The 15,913-nt window shown below is 38.2% G+C and overlaps 2 protein-coding genes across 2 annotated transcripts; one reads left to right on the forward strand and one right to left on the reverse strand.

Annotated features, from left to right (window-relative positions):
- Positions 1–8,054: 8,054 nt before the first annotated feature.
- LOC117301474 (60S acidic ribosomal protein P1-like) lies at positions 8,055–10,994 on the reverse strand. Its single transcript, XM_033785493.1, has 4 exons — positions 10,773–10,994; positions 9,775–9,952; positions 8,928–8,993; positions 8,055–8,225 (listed from the first exon to the last, which is right to left on the reverse strand). Exons 1-4 carry the CDS (start codon positions 10,842–10,844, stop codon positions 8,212–8,214), a joined length of 330 nt encoding a protein of 109 aa, XP_033641384.1. The 5' UTR covers positions 10,845–10,994; the 3' UTR covers positions 8,055–8,211.
- Positions 10,995–11,291: 297 nt separating this feature from the next.
- LOC117301419 (out at first protein-like) lies at positions 11,292–15,434 on the forward strand. The gene is made up of 4 exons (XM_033785395.1): positions 11,292–11,550; positions 13,201–13,338; positions 14,020–14,197; positions 14,725–15,434. Exons 1-4 carry the CDS (start codon positions 11,362–11,364, stop codon positions 15,009–15,011), a joined length of 792 nt encoding a protein of 263 aa, XP_033641286.1. The 5' UTR covers positions 11,292–11,361; the 3' UTR covers positions 15,012–15,434.
- Positions 15,435–15,913: the final 479 nt, after the last annotated feature.

A 15,913-nucleotide genomic window follows, 5' to 3' on the forward strand; every position in this document is an offset into this window, starting at 1 on the left:
TTGTTGATAGTAAAACATTTTGTGAGAAACGGCTCGTAGTTTTTTTAGAAAGAAAAATATTTCTCACTAAAATATTTGAATTGAATTCGTAACATCAGCTGAGGTCTCGAAATCAAGCATCTAAAAGCACACAACTTGTGTGACAAGGGTGTTTTTTCTTCCATTATTATCTCACAACTTCGACGATCAATTGAATAAAAATTTCACAGGTTTGTTTTTTTGTACGTACAAAATGTTGAGATACACCAAGTGAAAAGACTGGACTTTAACAAAACCAAAGATGTCCAGTGCCTTTAAGGTCTTTTAGTAGAACAACTTGAGTGAGAGTAAGTGAGCTTTTAGAAAAATAACGCCAAGGTTTTGCTGCTTGCTGAGTGTTTAATTAAAATCATTTATACTAGAGAGGAAATACAAAGGTGATGATTGGGAGTATTCAGACAGGACAAAGTGGCTTCGTTAATGGAAGGTTGTTTTCGTCGTTCAAGACGGTCGGCTTGGCAACAACTTGTTTTCGCTATATAGGTGCCTGATTTCGGGGTGGATGCAAGTAAGAGAATAATAATGACAAACAAAATTGTGAATGATGGGGGCAGGTTTTTTAAAACGATAGGTAATGAATTGAGATCAAATTAACAGCATTGTGGAATTGGGGTAAAAATAAAAACTAAAAACATTGTATTTGGAAGCTCGCCGAAAACAAGGCTACAAGTGACACTTGGTATGGGTCTAGAAGAAAAATTATTAAATGTGAAAAGAACTAACTTGTGTTCTCTCAGATGCCTAAAAGGGCTTCAGGCCAGAAGTCTTTAAATATTTTAGTGAGAGATTACCTTTTTTACAAAAAGAAACCAGGACGTTCTTCACAATGTTTTATTATACTATTATTAACAGCTCTCCATTGCTCGTTACCAAGTAAGGTTTTTATGCTAACAATTATTTTGAGTTAATTACCAATAGTGTTCAGTGCCTTTAAAGTGGTCCACCTTCTTTAAAGTCCACCCATCTCATTTTATTTTACCGACATCACTATCGCTGTGAATATTTTTATATAAATAAGGAAACACTTCCACACTTGTATATAATTTAAAAAAATATTGTGTCATAAAATAAACTGTGATTCCCGGAAGACTGTGTAAATGAACCCACATGGTGTATAGAATCACAATGCCTACCGTTTAGCGCTGCATTCAATTGTTTGTTTCAATCATAATTTAAATTTGTTTAAGAATGCTTAAATAATGTGTATGGCCAGGTGGTGGAATATAATGTGCCGGAAAAAAAATTACAAATAAACTTTTATAATTGTTTCTTTGCAACTGCTACTTTTATCACCTAAACAACGGATATAATCATCTCAGTCGTACAGGTTTAAACTGCTGTGTTGACCACTTGACGCAGTCGGTAGCAAACAAAGCTATAGTATTCAATAGATGTTCAATTTTCATTGTGGATAAAGAATATTATGTTTTACGCTTAAAGGCACTGGACACTATTGGTTACTCAAAATAATTGTTAGCACACAAACTTACTTGGTAACGAGCAATGGAGAGCTGTTGATAGTAAAAAAAAAATAAAAACATTGTAAGAAACGGCTCCCTTTGAAGCAACGTAGTTTTTGAGAAAGAGGTTATAATGTTACTCACTCAAAAAAAGTATAAGACTTTTATTATGCATCCGAAAGCACACACAAAGTTGTGCAACAAGGGTCTCTCATTATTCTGTTGCAAACTCAATGACCAATATTGAGCTAAAGAAGTTTGTTACGCATAAATGTTGGGATACACCAAGTGAGAATACTGGTCTTTGACAATTACAAAACCATGTCCAGCCGTCGATTTCACCAAACTCTTCCTAACTTAGGATTAATCTTAGGACTTAGGACGGGTTCAGTTCCGTATCCGAAGACGTTTGGACGCATTGAACCCATCCTAAGTTATAAGGACGGGTTACTCGTCCTAACTCGAGTTAGGATTAATCGTAGTGTTTCGTGAAATCGGCTGCAGGGCCTTTAAAATAATGTAACATTTGCATCAGTTTGTTCGGTTTCCCCTTATACTGGCGTATAAGCACTGTATACTCATACTTCCCCGCGCTCGTGTTATCTGACTTTCAAATACAGGTGGCCGCTCATGCAATATGGCATCCCGTGTGATACTTATTATAATAATATAATATCCCCACCACATTGGCAAATTACCTCGTAATATACCACACACCATGCCTTAAATTTCCCTCAAGGTTCCGCGTTATTAACACAGTGGCACGCTTAATTGAACGTTGCCATTGCCGATACCATCTGCAAAAACCATGGATAAGATGGTCATGTATAAGATGATTGTAATGAACACGTTCAAGCCTATATAATAATATTGGGTTCTTATTATATCGCACCATCACCCAGTGACGCTCAGTGCGTTTTTACATGCAGTACTTTCCTGCAAGGATCTGGGACTAAAATGATACCAACTTTTACATAGCATCATGTATTATGGTTATCAATGTGCTGTTATGCATTTATGCGGTCAATCAAACCCGGAACACTGGAATGACGAACCCCTTCTCCTTTCACAATTGTACTGGGCTCTTTTTACGAAACACACGGAACCCACGGTTTTACGTCCCATCCGAAGGACGAGTCATCATGGTTAAGTGTCATGCTAAAGGACACGGGTGTCCCGACTGGGACCAGTATCACGACTGAGACTCGAACCCACACTCTGCTGATCGGAAACATCAGAGTTTAATTTCGGTGCCCTTTGGGCATGACACGCCACAAACTGAACATTCCTACCAAATATAACGGAGACCTATACCTTCGTTTTTGGAACCAGTCCATTGTTTTAATTCTACACAATAAAACTAACTTGTGATAATAAAGGCCTAGGAGGTGGAATTTTTAAAGATATTTTCTAAAAACCAGAGCGGCTTATATCATCAACGCATGTAAGAGTATAATCCGTGGGTGGAATACAAAATCTGATAAACTTTTCTGGCAGTTTGAATAAAATTCGTGGGGGATAGATAATTGATATCCTGTTTGCCATATAACCACATTACTTCATAGTAGACATAAACAACAATTATTAAATAGTTTATAATGACTCTACCATCTGGATTAAAAAGATGTTTGCATGAATACACAATCATAACAATTATTGTCTCAACAGAACATGTCTATATGGAATACGACATAATTATTATTTCACAATGCAGTTCCTGTTTATCTACAACAGCAGTGCCAATAAAATAAAACAATTATGTTTCAACCATAAAGTATTACTTATGTCTATAATAATGTTTGTAATTGTTTTTGTTATTGCTCCACAGCAAATTGTAAACCGTATGTTATGTAAAGGAATAAGCCTCGTGTTTAGCATACCTTGCATAACAAATTATTGACTGAGCAACCTTTTTACGCGTTGCACGCGATATTGAGATAAGAATATAAAATAACTGAAAACTGGCCTTGATGCAGCTGATATGTTTTTTTATATATAACTTATTGAATTTTGCGTGGAAATTGTGACACACAGTGTAAACTTTCCCAATTATACAAGACAGTGTCTTGCCAGCTAAAGACGCCATGGAATGTACAAGGCGGTAAGCTTCATGTATTTCATTATGGTTTATAGCCAAAATAACTTCCGCATGCCATCTATAATGCAAAACTCCATGCTTGCATCATCAAAGGCACATTTCCCAAATACTTCGATCTGTGTTCACAATGAAGCTATATGCAAATGATCACACACGATAGTCAAAAACGTATTAACTGTCATTTTTGCTAATCGTTGAGCTTACTATTATAGGCCTCCAGGGTTGAGCAAACACAGCCAAGTAAAAGTCGACTATTACTTGTGATCGAAAGCATTGTAGATCGTAAAGATTTCCGTTTCATGCCAGCACCATTTCACCCAAAGGAATATCTCACTGAGTAATTTAGATACCAATTTATTTCATGACGAATGGAAATAAAAGTGGTGGCAGGAAACGGACATTTTCCTACAGATTTTGTAAAAACGGTGTGCTAGCTAATAATACAATGTACAACGAGTCATCATAGCTTACCCTCTTGAAGTGTGGTGTATAGTAGTGTTACAATGTCGCAACCTCTCAAGATGAGATTCATACGACCAAGATGTGTTAGATTTGTCGGGTGCTTCTTTTAAGAAACAAAACACAGGCAGTCCAATGTCCTACTTTCAGACCTCTTGCTCTATGGTTAACCTAGCACGGAGGTACGTCCATCCACAGTGATGTTCACACGAGCGATGCATGTGATTTTATCCAGCCAGGCTTGTTTTGAATACTTGATTATTTTGAAGCCCAATGCGAAGGTTGCGCGAGACCGTAACGCACTATACCGTTGCATGTAGGCGAACTGGTAAACTACGTGCACGTGTGGCGGGGGCAGTTGAAATAATAAACGGTCACATATTTCGTAAACTTGTGCAAGTCCCTGTTCCTCTTTTTGATCGAGGACGCACGAACATAATGGCTCATATACATGCTTTAAAGCAGGAATATTGCTTATCAACTCTCTGCTAAGCAGAAATGAGCAGGATACCAGTCACAAATGGTACATTTTGGACATTGGCTGGTAACCTTAGTAAGTGTTGTTGTGCTGAGCATTTTTGTGTGCTCAGCTCTATGAAGTTGGGTCCATGAGTTCTGGTTTGGGTATAGTCCCATGTGGTTGAAAAAAACGTGGATTTCGTTTGCATAAACATCTTTTTATACCGCCACATTCTAAACATAATATCCTGACGAAATTGCAATAATTTTACAGCTAGAAAGGAACAACAATATTCGAAGAACAGAGGCAAAGCGACACCATCCAATGTAAATTTTTTTGTGAATGATTTAAGGTGAGTTACTGAACGTTTTTTTTTTTTAAGGATGAGGTCCTCTGATGAATATGTTTGAAGTGTCCAGGTGTATTGGTGATCAAGGAAGAAATTACACAGATAGGTCCTATAAAGGCATATATATAATTTATGTACAAAATCTTTTTTCCCAAAAAGTGTTAAGGTATGGGGCCGCTTGATTAATATAGGCCTACGTTTCAAGTTTATTGGTGATCAATGAAGAATTTACTTGAATGTATATTTTATACAAAATCCATTTGTAAAATTTTAAAAAGGTAGGTGCTTATACTGATGAGTATGTTTCAAATTTTCAAGTGTATTTTCATCAATGAAGAAAATAATTACAACTTGTTTGATGCAATTCCCTCGATCTATTGAAACAACGGACTAGTGGAAGTTTAGCATATCGTTCAACATGGTTGGAATACCTGGCGTTGTTGTTTCATTCGATGCGATGCGATGCGAGATAAGTCTTGTCTCGTCTGGCTTGTCGTTTTTAGTCACACACGTTCACATTGCAATAATGTCACAGCAATTATTCACCACTGATTTGAAGAGGTTAGAAACATTCAGTCATGGAGGAGGGAATAAAATAACAAGGGCTTTACGATTCCACGAGAGGTTAAAACTTCATCCCCACGGTATTTTGGAGACTTGGTAATGTGGGGGATTGGCTAAAGGGCTATAATAGAGAATTGGCTGTTTCCAACTTGGTGTTTAATTATAAGGCATGATACTTCACGGAGGCAACGAAGGCAATTGCCTTGGTGCCCTTTAGATGCTCCCGGTAGATTTCCTAACCAAGAAGAAGCATTGGTGCCCTTGCCCTTTCTAAGACGATGCATACACAAGAATGTGTTTATATTCTTTTGTTTTGTGGACGTTTGCCGAGTTCCCTTGACGGGAAGATCATCTAAACAAAGGCAGCACACATTTTCCCCAAGAACAATATTATAATCTGTCAGTTGGCCTACTGCAACTATCCCTCGATGAGTTACCAAGGTAATAAACAGGTTTGATAGAGCTGACAAAAAAATAGTCGCCGCGAAGGTGCACTTATTATATAGGGTGTGGTCAGACACCACTGACATGAAACAACAAACATGTAAAAAATTGTTTTTAAATTCCATTGTGCGAATGGAAAGGTCAGGTGAAAAAAAAGTTAAGAAAATATGAAGAAAAAAACACATTTTGTTTATTTTAGTTGTTAACAACGGAAATTACTATCAGCTCCAATTTCGCGCTTTATTTTAAAAGGCTTTCAAAGACAGGGGTTTTAAAGGGGGGTAATTCAGCGATTAGTTTGCCTTTTTTTTTAATGTTCAAAATATACAATTTTCTCGAATGCGACTTCTTTTTTCAGAAAGCCATACTTTTTCCAAGCTACATAAAATTAATTTGACCTGTATTGAAGCCTATGTTAAATATGTGTGCAGTGTTAAGGCTCAGCTATTAGACAGAGGGCCAACATCAAGGGAGAGGAGGGAGGGAGGGGGGCGGCGGCTGTTAGCTTCCTGTCAGTGTACTTTCGAAAGGCCAAATTGTGTACAACAAAACCAAACTCATAATGCGTTTCCACAATCTACTAGCAATTGATCTGACTCATTTCCGTATTAAGACCTTGAAATTTTTAACGGCAGTGGACACTATTGGTAATTACTCAAAATAATTATTAGCGTAAAACCTTTCTTGGTGACGAGTAATGAGGAGAGGTTGATGGTATAAAACATTGTGAGAAACGGCTCCCTCTGTAGTGCCATAGTTTTCGAGAAACAAGTAATTTACCACAAATTTGATTTCGAGACCTCAAGTTTAGAGCTCAAATTTTCACAGGTTTGTTATTTTAGGCATATTATGTTGAGATACACCAACTATGAAGGCTAGTCTTTGACAATTACCAATAGTGTCCACTGCCTTTAATTACCTCTAAAATCACAATCCCCCATGAACACTATAATTTATGATTGTTCTTCATTTCAGTCCGAAAGTAACCTAGCTATATAATGCCATTTAATAATCACCCAATAATATGTTGTTACATACACATTGAATAACAATGCTGTGTTATAATGACCTCAGTCAGAAAACGCAGACAATGGACCAACCAGTCCGATACCATAACTATAAATGCATGCAATGACGGTCGATTGTCTTCGATTTTCTCTGCGTTTATGTCACAACACATCTGTGGTTTAAAGGCATGTACACAGTTGTTAACTACTCATAATAATAAAATATTAGCATCAAAAGTTATTTGGTAACGAACTATGGAAAAATAGTTTGAAACATTGTGTGAGAAACGGCTCCCTCTGAAGCTTATGGGTTTTTTTTTATAAAAAAGAATTTCTCACTGACATGTTACTTTGAATTGAATTCGAGACCTCGTGATGAGGCGACAAGGATGTTTTTTGTTTCCATTATTCTCGCAACTGTGACGACCAATATTGTTATTTTATGTACACAACTATTGTTGGGATACACCAAGTATTAAGAGTAAGTGCCTTTAATAATCGGTCTACAATAAAGCGCGCCACCATGCGTCTACCTCTTTAGAGGTCATTTATTTTTTCAAAAAAGGCAATTAATTTTGACGTCACACTCGAGGCTCGTGAATAACGCCAGATACCGGTGTCCCCAAAAAATATAATGCGCCGGAGATCGTCACCCATTTAGGAAACTATTACGGGGCTGTAGGAGAATCAAAAGAGGGCGCTATCAACACAGTTTGCTGTCATAATAGGAGGGCGGGGCATCTCCTGCCGACCGCCTACCACACACACCAGTGTGGCAGGAGATTCCGTGCCCCCCCCCCCCCCCCCCCCGGCAAACCGTTTACAAACTTCTCCCAATAGCGCCCTCTTTTGGACCATCCTCCCCGAAGGACAGATTTCCCTTCGACACCAGCCTTTTTCTAATACAAGACATCAATATACATTTCGAAATAATTAATAGTTACTCCAGAGGGAGCCGTTTGTCACAGTTTTAAACTCCCAACAGTCCTCCTCCATTGTTCGTTATCAAGTCAGTTTTTATGCTTCGATTATTTTGAGTCATTCCCAATAGTGTCCAATGCCTTAAAAAAAATCCATCGTTTTTTATTTTTCAATAACAAAAACACACAAAAAAGAGCGAAAGTAACAAAACCTAAGAAAAAAAGTCAGAAAGAAAACAGAAATGACAAATTTATTTTCTTTTTAAAAATGTTCTTTTCCTTTTTATTGCATCTTCAATCAATTTCCAGTTAGTATCTGCAAAGCTTCGTTTGTAAACTAAACTAGTCCAGCGCCCTCTGTTGACGAGGTGAGACTACCTGGATCGTGAAAAAAGAACTGGCCACTATCTTTTAGTCGAAGAGACCTAAAATAAAATGACAGAAAAATAAAAATAATTTGGGTTAATAACATATAAATAAAAGTCAGCGAGCCTAGATTAGTAGGCCTATATAATTATGCGGTTGATATGTAACTAAAGGCACTGGACACATTTGTTTCCGTGCAATCCAGACCTGTTGATAGTATAAAACACTGGGAGAAACAACACCCTCTAAAGTAACGTAGTTTTTAAGAAACAGGTACTAAAAAACTTCCTCTTATAATGCATCCTTTTATAAAATTTGTAACTCCGATAACCAATATTGAGCCAAAACGTTCACAGGTTTGATATTTGACGCAATTGTTGGGATAAACCAAGTGAGAATACTGGTCTTCGGCAATTACCAAAGGTGTGCAGTGCCTTTAAGACTTAAACTCCAGTTCCAATTTCTTATAAAAAATTAAGAATTTTGTTAGTAATAAAGATTTAAAATTGTACAGCCCTGTTCATATTTCCTTAGAAGGTGAATGCGATAAGAATTTTGACGTCACAAGTTCGCAGCGCATAATACAAAACATTTGAGCTGTGTTCGTTGTATATTTTATTGTTCTATTAATGCGCTTAGAGGCTTTTCGTATTAGGCGCTTAACAAATGTCCTATGATTATTATTATTAAAACAGCCACTTGACATAAAATTCGCTTCACATTCACAGGAATGAACCTGGCTTAAGGATGTTTGATCTTACCGAATCCCATATCATCATCGGACTCTTCCTCTTCCTCCACCTTCTTCTCCTCTTTCTTCTCAGCAGCTGGTCATAAAAAAAAAGATGGTTAATATTAATTTATGAAGGGCTTTTCAAAATTGAGTTGCTTTTCCCACAGCTCATTTTGTTAAGGGACAGGGGTCGATTTCACAAAGAGTTAAGACTAGTAGGACTAGTCCGAGCAGATATTAAAAACATATGGCTGGTCCCAAGTTAGGACGAGTATCGTCTTAACTCTTTGTGAAATCACACCCAGGGCTGCTGCGAGAGGTGGGGAGGAGGGCTGAACAAAAGGATGTAGTTAGTTTTTGAGATGTTTCTCATTGGTCTATATCTTCATTATTTCTCAGATACTGATCCATGCTGAAAGGTGGTGTGTGATCTTCTTCCGAGTGAATTGTTCTCGGGTCATTTCTCATCGTTTGGGCTTGAGAACAGTGAACTTGGGCCAGGCCTGTATGCTTCGTTTTTTTGAGAGGGCAAGGGCACCAAGGCATTTTCTCCTTGGTAAAGGGCACTCTATGAAGAAATTGTTAATTTCTACTGGGGCATTTCAAAGACACCAAGGCAATGACAAGGGGGCATGGAGGCAATCGCCTTCATTGCCTCTATGAAGTATCGCACCTGTTGGGCCAAGAACATACCGCCAGAACTCAGCCCAAGTGGACACATAAGAAAACTTACCAAAACTAGTCACAAGAGGGCAGTTTGACAATAACAGAATCATGTATTCGGTGATCATTCTACAGAACCTTGCCAAGCCGCACTACAGCAGCTGCTACGAGTGCCGTGGATTATATCAAAGCCTGCTGTACTTGAGACTTACCAGCCTCTGCGGGTGCTGCGGCAGCGCTGCCGCCGGCAGCAGGTCCGGCTGATGGGCTTCCAACACTGGAGAGCAGAGAGCCCACGCTATGTCCCTCAAGAGCCTTAGCGAAGAGGCCTGGCCAGAAAGGCTCAACAGTCACTCCGGCTGCCTTGACCAAGGTGTTGATCTTGTCGGCCTAGATACAGAAAAAAATTAATTGTGTATTATTAATTAGGGTATAACAGTGCGAAGACTCGGTTTTCACTGCGTGGTAATGATCGGGTTGGTGGCTGGTTATGTAAAAATTAAAGTAAAATTTAAGTAACAGTAAAAATTAAAGACATGGTGGTGGCATGATTTTGTCCAAGACAGATACACTGTTTGTATCCAACCCTACTATTTTTCCAGTTTATTGTGAATTAGAACAGAACAGCATCTTTTTAATTTAAAACAAATTAGATGTTTCTTTGGTGATAATGAGTGATTAAGTGGTGGCCCCAAACAACAATGTTTTCAACCAAAGACAGTAAAAATGCATGAGGGCAAACTTTACTATTATTGAGAATTTTTTTACAAACAAGAAAGTTCATGACGAAACTAGAAAACTATTTGTGCGAAACTCAGCAGTGTTTTTTTATCTACCTTAGTTTGATCAAACCTCAAAAGAATAAGGATGAAAAAATGAAAAGTAATCTTTATGAAAAATAATAATCAAAGTGGCACATGGTCAAGAAATTCATGATCCACATTTTCGGAAAATGCCGATGAGGGCGCTGTTTGAATTTGTAACGGTACCAAAAAATGTGTGCAGACAAAAACAACAAAACCTAGCTGAACGACACCTTTATTATATATAATTAATACTAAATGATACAACAATGAAGTTGATGAACATTGAAAGAAAACCTTCAATTAAGCCCTAATTCATAAGCATAGACAACAAATCAAATTAAAACTGTAACATTCGATTCAGCGGGTACACAGGCCAAATGCACAAAATTAAAATGGAAACTTACCGTGATGGCAACATCATCATCATGAAGGATGAGGGCACTGTAGATACAGGCAAGTTCAGATTGAGACGCCATTTCGGATAAAAGGGGTATTTGGCTACCTTTTTATGCCAAAAGAAATTTTGGATGGTTCCTCAAAAGGGTACACGTCGCCGGATTTGGCCTTAGCTCGGGAAGAGAACGGTGCACCTTCGTGAAGATTGATTGCGAAAGGACAGTACATGGGAGATCATTCCATTATTAATGGGGGCTAAAACACCATTGGTCTATATTGTACGCAACTTACGTCCTTGTTATAGGAAAACAAGTGTTTTAAGTGAGTTAAATGAAAGTAATTTAACTAAAACGTAATATTCAGTTCTAATTATTTGATATATGACATCGACTTGTTTGATTTCATTTATTCAAAAAGTTTCATAGGTAGAGGGGGGAAAAAGAACACCTGTTTGTAAAATGAAATTACCCAGAGCTTTACGCCCTCTACATTCCCAAAATAGTTAGTTTAAAATCCAAAATGGCGGCCAACAGAAGGACGTCTTTTTTCAACAAGCCTAACAAAACGTCAAATTTAAAGCCTATAATTTGTGATGTTATGACAAAAATTACCTTAATTTTTATCTGTGTTAATATAGTATCATCTCAACTTGTAATCAACGTAAAAAACAAAGGTGGCGATCTTATACAAGAGACGTTAACTGGCGAACCGGACAAAAATACGATCAGTCTGGAATTTCAGAAGTTGGATGGAACTTACCTGAAAATGCGAATTGACTTCAAGTCGGTAAGATTGTTGGCAGGAATACTGTACCTTATTGTTTGTTGAATAATGATGGTCAATGCTTCAACATATTTACTCCCGACGAGTTCATTGCAAGTTGATTGAAAGAACAGGATTTTGTTTTGCTTTGAAATTTGTTTTGAAATTTGATAACAAGTAAAATTAACAACAGATTCAAATCATCATGGGTCGCACTAATTCCGACAACTCACGACAACTCACGACAACAATTTTTAAATGCACTTAAACAGAACATTTTAACATAATTCAACCGGTATATATATGCACAAGAGTCATATGCATCCAAATCACTTTCAAACTGTTGAAAAAATTGTATTTTTAAGTGTACAAAAAGTGTTTTTTATCCCGAATTTAGTAATGAACGGAAATATCCGCCATGTTGTCTTTCAACGTACTTGAACGATTCCATTACACCGCAGGGGTAATACAATATGCAAGATGATTATTTACCATTTAATGTGCCTCTCATAGTCCCCATAGAGTTTTAAAAAATATTGTATTTAAATCTTCCCTTTTATAGAATTCCAGAGTGTCGGCTTAGTACATGTACGTAACAGAAAAAAAAAAAAAACAGCAGCTAAAACCAAAAAGAAAAAAATACAACTCGGCCCTCTGAAATTACCCATGCACCCTGCGGTGTAATAGAATCGTCCAAGGTACGTCGAAAGACAACATGGCGATTATTTCCGTTTGCTACTAAATTCGGGGTAAAAAACATTAGATGCATATGACTCTTGTGCATATAATTAATGGTTGACTTATGTTCAAATGTTTTGTTAAAGTGCATTTAAAAATTGTTGTCGTGAGGGGTCGTGAGTTGTCGGTATTTAGTGCGACTGCAAATCATCATGAACTTGGTTTGCATAAACATCATTCATTTTATTTTATTATTTATTATGTTGATTAATTATAGGCCTATTAATTATAAAATATGGAAAAAATATGGAAAACATTTTACCATTGTGTTTTGGAAGAAATACAGCTATCCTTTTCCCCTCCACAATCCCTCACAGAATGAGGTACAATTTACAAACATTTGAAAGCACAGCAAACAAATGATAAAGAAACACTGTCATGATTGTACTTTGTCACTGTCCAGTGTCAGTGTCTGTCAGTGTCACCGAACTGAAACAGAACAAACATGACGAAGCCTGGCTGCGCCTGCCCTGTCAGTATCAACACCCCCACCCCAGGATTGTTAATGTTGACTGTCTGCCAGGATATGCATAAAACCAACATATTTTTATCAGTGAACATTTGAAAGTGATTATGCACTTCCGTTTTCATCAAGACACTCCACTCTCCCCCCTCCCCTAGAACTACGATATGACTAATGACAATAATGACGTTCTATATGACTACCACCCCCCCCCCCCAACCCCACTCACCAGGCAGGAGTATTCAAGTAAGCTTGGTTCATACTTCTTGCGAATGCAAACACAAAGCGAATACTGACGTCACAAACACTCCCATTAGCAGCAGTTGAGCTGCAGTGTCACCGAGTGTCAGAGTTGTGACATCAATTTTCACATCGCATTCAAATTCGCAGGAACTTGAGAAGTAAGAAGAGCTCGTGCTTGAGTTGAGGCTATGACTTTAAAATAATCATCTTCTAAACTTACACAATTTCAGGAGGTGCAGATCTTCAAGATGACAGTACTGGGTGAAGAGGAGAGACTCGATGACAAACAGCATCAGTCAATGTGCTTCGTCTTCAAATTCCTCAAGTCTGAGTTCATTACCGCTGATGCCATGTCCAAACTTCGCCAGGTAAGTAAGTCAGAATAAATAGATCATGATGGAGCTCCAGTAAAACGTTGGCTTGTGGTCAAGTCGTTAATATCGTGATAGCATAATACACTCAGTACCTAGCTCTAATGGATGTCGGACACTATGTACCTTTGCCACTCCGTACCCTGGAAACTTTGTACCTTCGACACTTCGTACCTTCCAGAAACTTCATACCATAATAACCAAACTGGTCACTTCGTAATGTGTACCCTCAGCCGAGTTATTTCATAATCCTCTGATCTCCATGAGCATGGTGTGGGCGGGGTGGGATCTCCCAAGCTGGGCAGCTGAATTCTCTCCCCACACTTATTTTGAACATGCACAAAATAAGCAGAGCTGGGTGGTGGCCAGCAGTACTGTCGTGATGTACATGATAGAGTCTCTAACTTGACAAACTGATGGATTTTTACAGCAGTCGTTCCCGACCTGATAACTTTTTGAGATCGTCAGGGTGATGGGCATTGTCTTCGTAAGGTCGCAGAGCTGTGTGGACAGGGTATTAGCAATCGGAGACTGCTCTCGCAAGATTACTTCTCTTGTGTAAGTCTGCTGGTTTCTGTCAAGCAAGATTTTTCTGTGCTTGGCAAGTTTTCTACGGGCTTGATGAAAATGGTCCCTGCTTTCACACTGTTTATTCTGAAAATTGTTTGTTTTTTACAGAAAAATCCTGGCACGATCAGGAATCCCGAAGAAGACAAAGGTCAAGAGAGACTTATCATGACCCTCGGGGTAAACCTTGACCTTGCCAAGAGTATCAGCCCGTACGTATTCAACATGTGTTCCAAGGCGGAGACGTTAATCTTTAGCAGGGAGTCGGATCTCAAGGCGTGGTCTGCTGGTAAGTAGGGATTCGTCTCAGTAAAAACCCAAACTAATCGACACTCATCTTCATGAGGGCAAAGCCATTTTAGTTTTGCAAAAGTCACCACTATGGGATAACTTTGAAGGAGCATCACAGGGTTGCCCGTAACTTTTTTAGTGACTGCCAGCAGGCCATGGGCCCAATTTCATTGCTCTGCTTACTGTAAGCAAAGAATCAGCGCTTGTGGAAGCAAGCAATTCTGTGCTTAGATCAAGCAAGCTAGGAATGTTGGCTTGTCCGAGTGAGTACTCAACATTACTAGCCATTCTACATTTACACAGCTAGCGCAGAATTTTGGCGCTTGCATGTAAGGGGAGCCATGAAATTGGGCTTTTTCACGAGTTGATCTGTCATGGGAAGCTTTTCAAACTTAACTAGCCAGCCAGACCACTTGAAAAGAATTGTAATTGGTTCTAGGGTGTTTTAACTGGCATTTGGTCAGCAGACCTATTGTATACTAACATGACCTTAACACTTTGGTACTTGTTTTTGTTTGTTTACAGGCAACAACCAGACCTACACGTCGCTGCTTGGAGCTGCCCACCAATTCCCAATGGCCACCACACCTCGCTGTGATACCGTGAAAGAAACCGACCAGCCATGTGTCTGTCGGTTACCAATCTGTATTGGTTGGTACCCCTGTGGGCTGAAGTACTGTCGTGGGAGAGACTCGGCCGGGAAGACTGTTAGCTATCGCTGCGGAATAAAAACTTGCAAGAAATGTCGCGTCTTTGATTATTATGTCGAGCAGAAATTGAACTGCATGTGGGAATCGGTGTATAAAGACTGAAGATAAAACTCCTGGATAAAATCTGCTACGCTTGCAATTGTGCTAGGCAAAAGCTTAGCAGACATCGGCTACCAGCTAAAAAGACACATTGTGCATATATTGCTCGACAGTGGTTCCCTGCTTAGGAACATCGCTAAGCAAAATCGATTGGATCTCAAACAGCTTCTGCTTTTGAGATAGCCATGAATTTACATCTTATTGGATGACATTATTTAAGGTTAAGTAAATTGATTAAGTTTTCACTTATTTTTGTATGACACTTCTAAGCTCTACAAAGCCAGCAAATTCTAAGTCTAGTTCTTTTCTTATTGACAAAGTAAAAATGCAAAGGCATTCCTCCTCTTTCTGAAAAAAATCTATACGGCCAAGTCTTCAATAATAAAGAAGCTTTGGTGGTCAATGAAACACTATTAATGATGATTACAAGACGCCCTTTGGAGACTCAAGTTTTCCTTGACTATATCAAAAAACAAAAACGACCTAGTGGTAATTTTTTTACTTGTGATACATGAAGAGTTTTGGTGGTACTTTTACAAGATAAGTTTTTAAATTAAAGGTACAAAGTCACCCTTTGGCAATCTTTGTGTAGATTCAAATTGTTCTTGACTAATCCAACGAACTAGCCAGTCGGACCACTTCAACAGTATTTTTGACTGGTCCTCTTGTGTTTTTAAAGCTAACATTTGGGGAATGAACCACTATTGATGGAGAGTGTTGTGAACCAACATAAACACCTTGTAATGTTTTATTTATTACAATTCCAATCATGTGCTAAAGCATATTTTGATATTATCTTAACTTGCAAAAAAAAACTTTAAATGAACAGAAGTAATGTGTCCGTATGCAGAATTTGATTTTTTTTAATCAAAACTTCAATTCAATTCTTTTGTTGTTGTATATTT

The sequence above is a fragment of the Asterias rubens genome, chromosome 17 (assembly GCF_902459465.1).
Source record: "Asterias rubens chromosome 17, eAstRub1.3, whole genome shotgun sequence".
Taxonomy (NCBI): domain Eukaryota; kingdom Metazoa; phylum Echinodermata; class Asteroidea; order Forcipulatida; family Asteriidae; genus Asterias; species Asterias rubens.

Bases quoted from the DNA above. Each gene is read 5' to 3' on its own strand.
- LOC117301419 (XM_033785395.1), top strand. From the start codon at position 11,362: ATGACAAAAATTACCTTAATTTTTATCTGTGTTAATATAGTATCATCT. The intron at 11,551-13,200 runs GTAAGATTGTTG...ACACAATTTCAG, and splicing joins TGCGAATTGACTTCAAGTCG to GAGGTGCAGATCTTCAAGAT. The intron at 14,198-14,724 runs GTAAGTAGGGAT...GTTTGTTTACAG, and splicing joins TCTCAAGGCGTGGTCTGCTG to GCAACAACCAGACCTACACG.
- LOC117301474 (XM_033785493.1), bottom strand. From the start codon at position 10,844: ATGGCGTCTCAATCTGAACTTGCCTGTATCTACAGTGCCCTCATCCTT. The intron at 9,953-10,772 runs GTAAGTTTCCAT...TTCTGTATCTAG, and splicing joins ATGATGATGTTGCCATCACG to GCCGACAAGATCAACACCTT. The intron at 8,994-9,774 runs GTAAGTCTCAAG...TTTTATGACCAG, and splicing joins CGCAGCACCCGCAGAGGCTG to CTGCTGAGAAGAAAGAGGAG.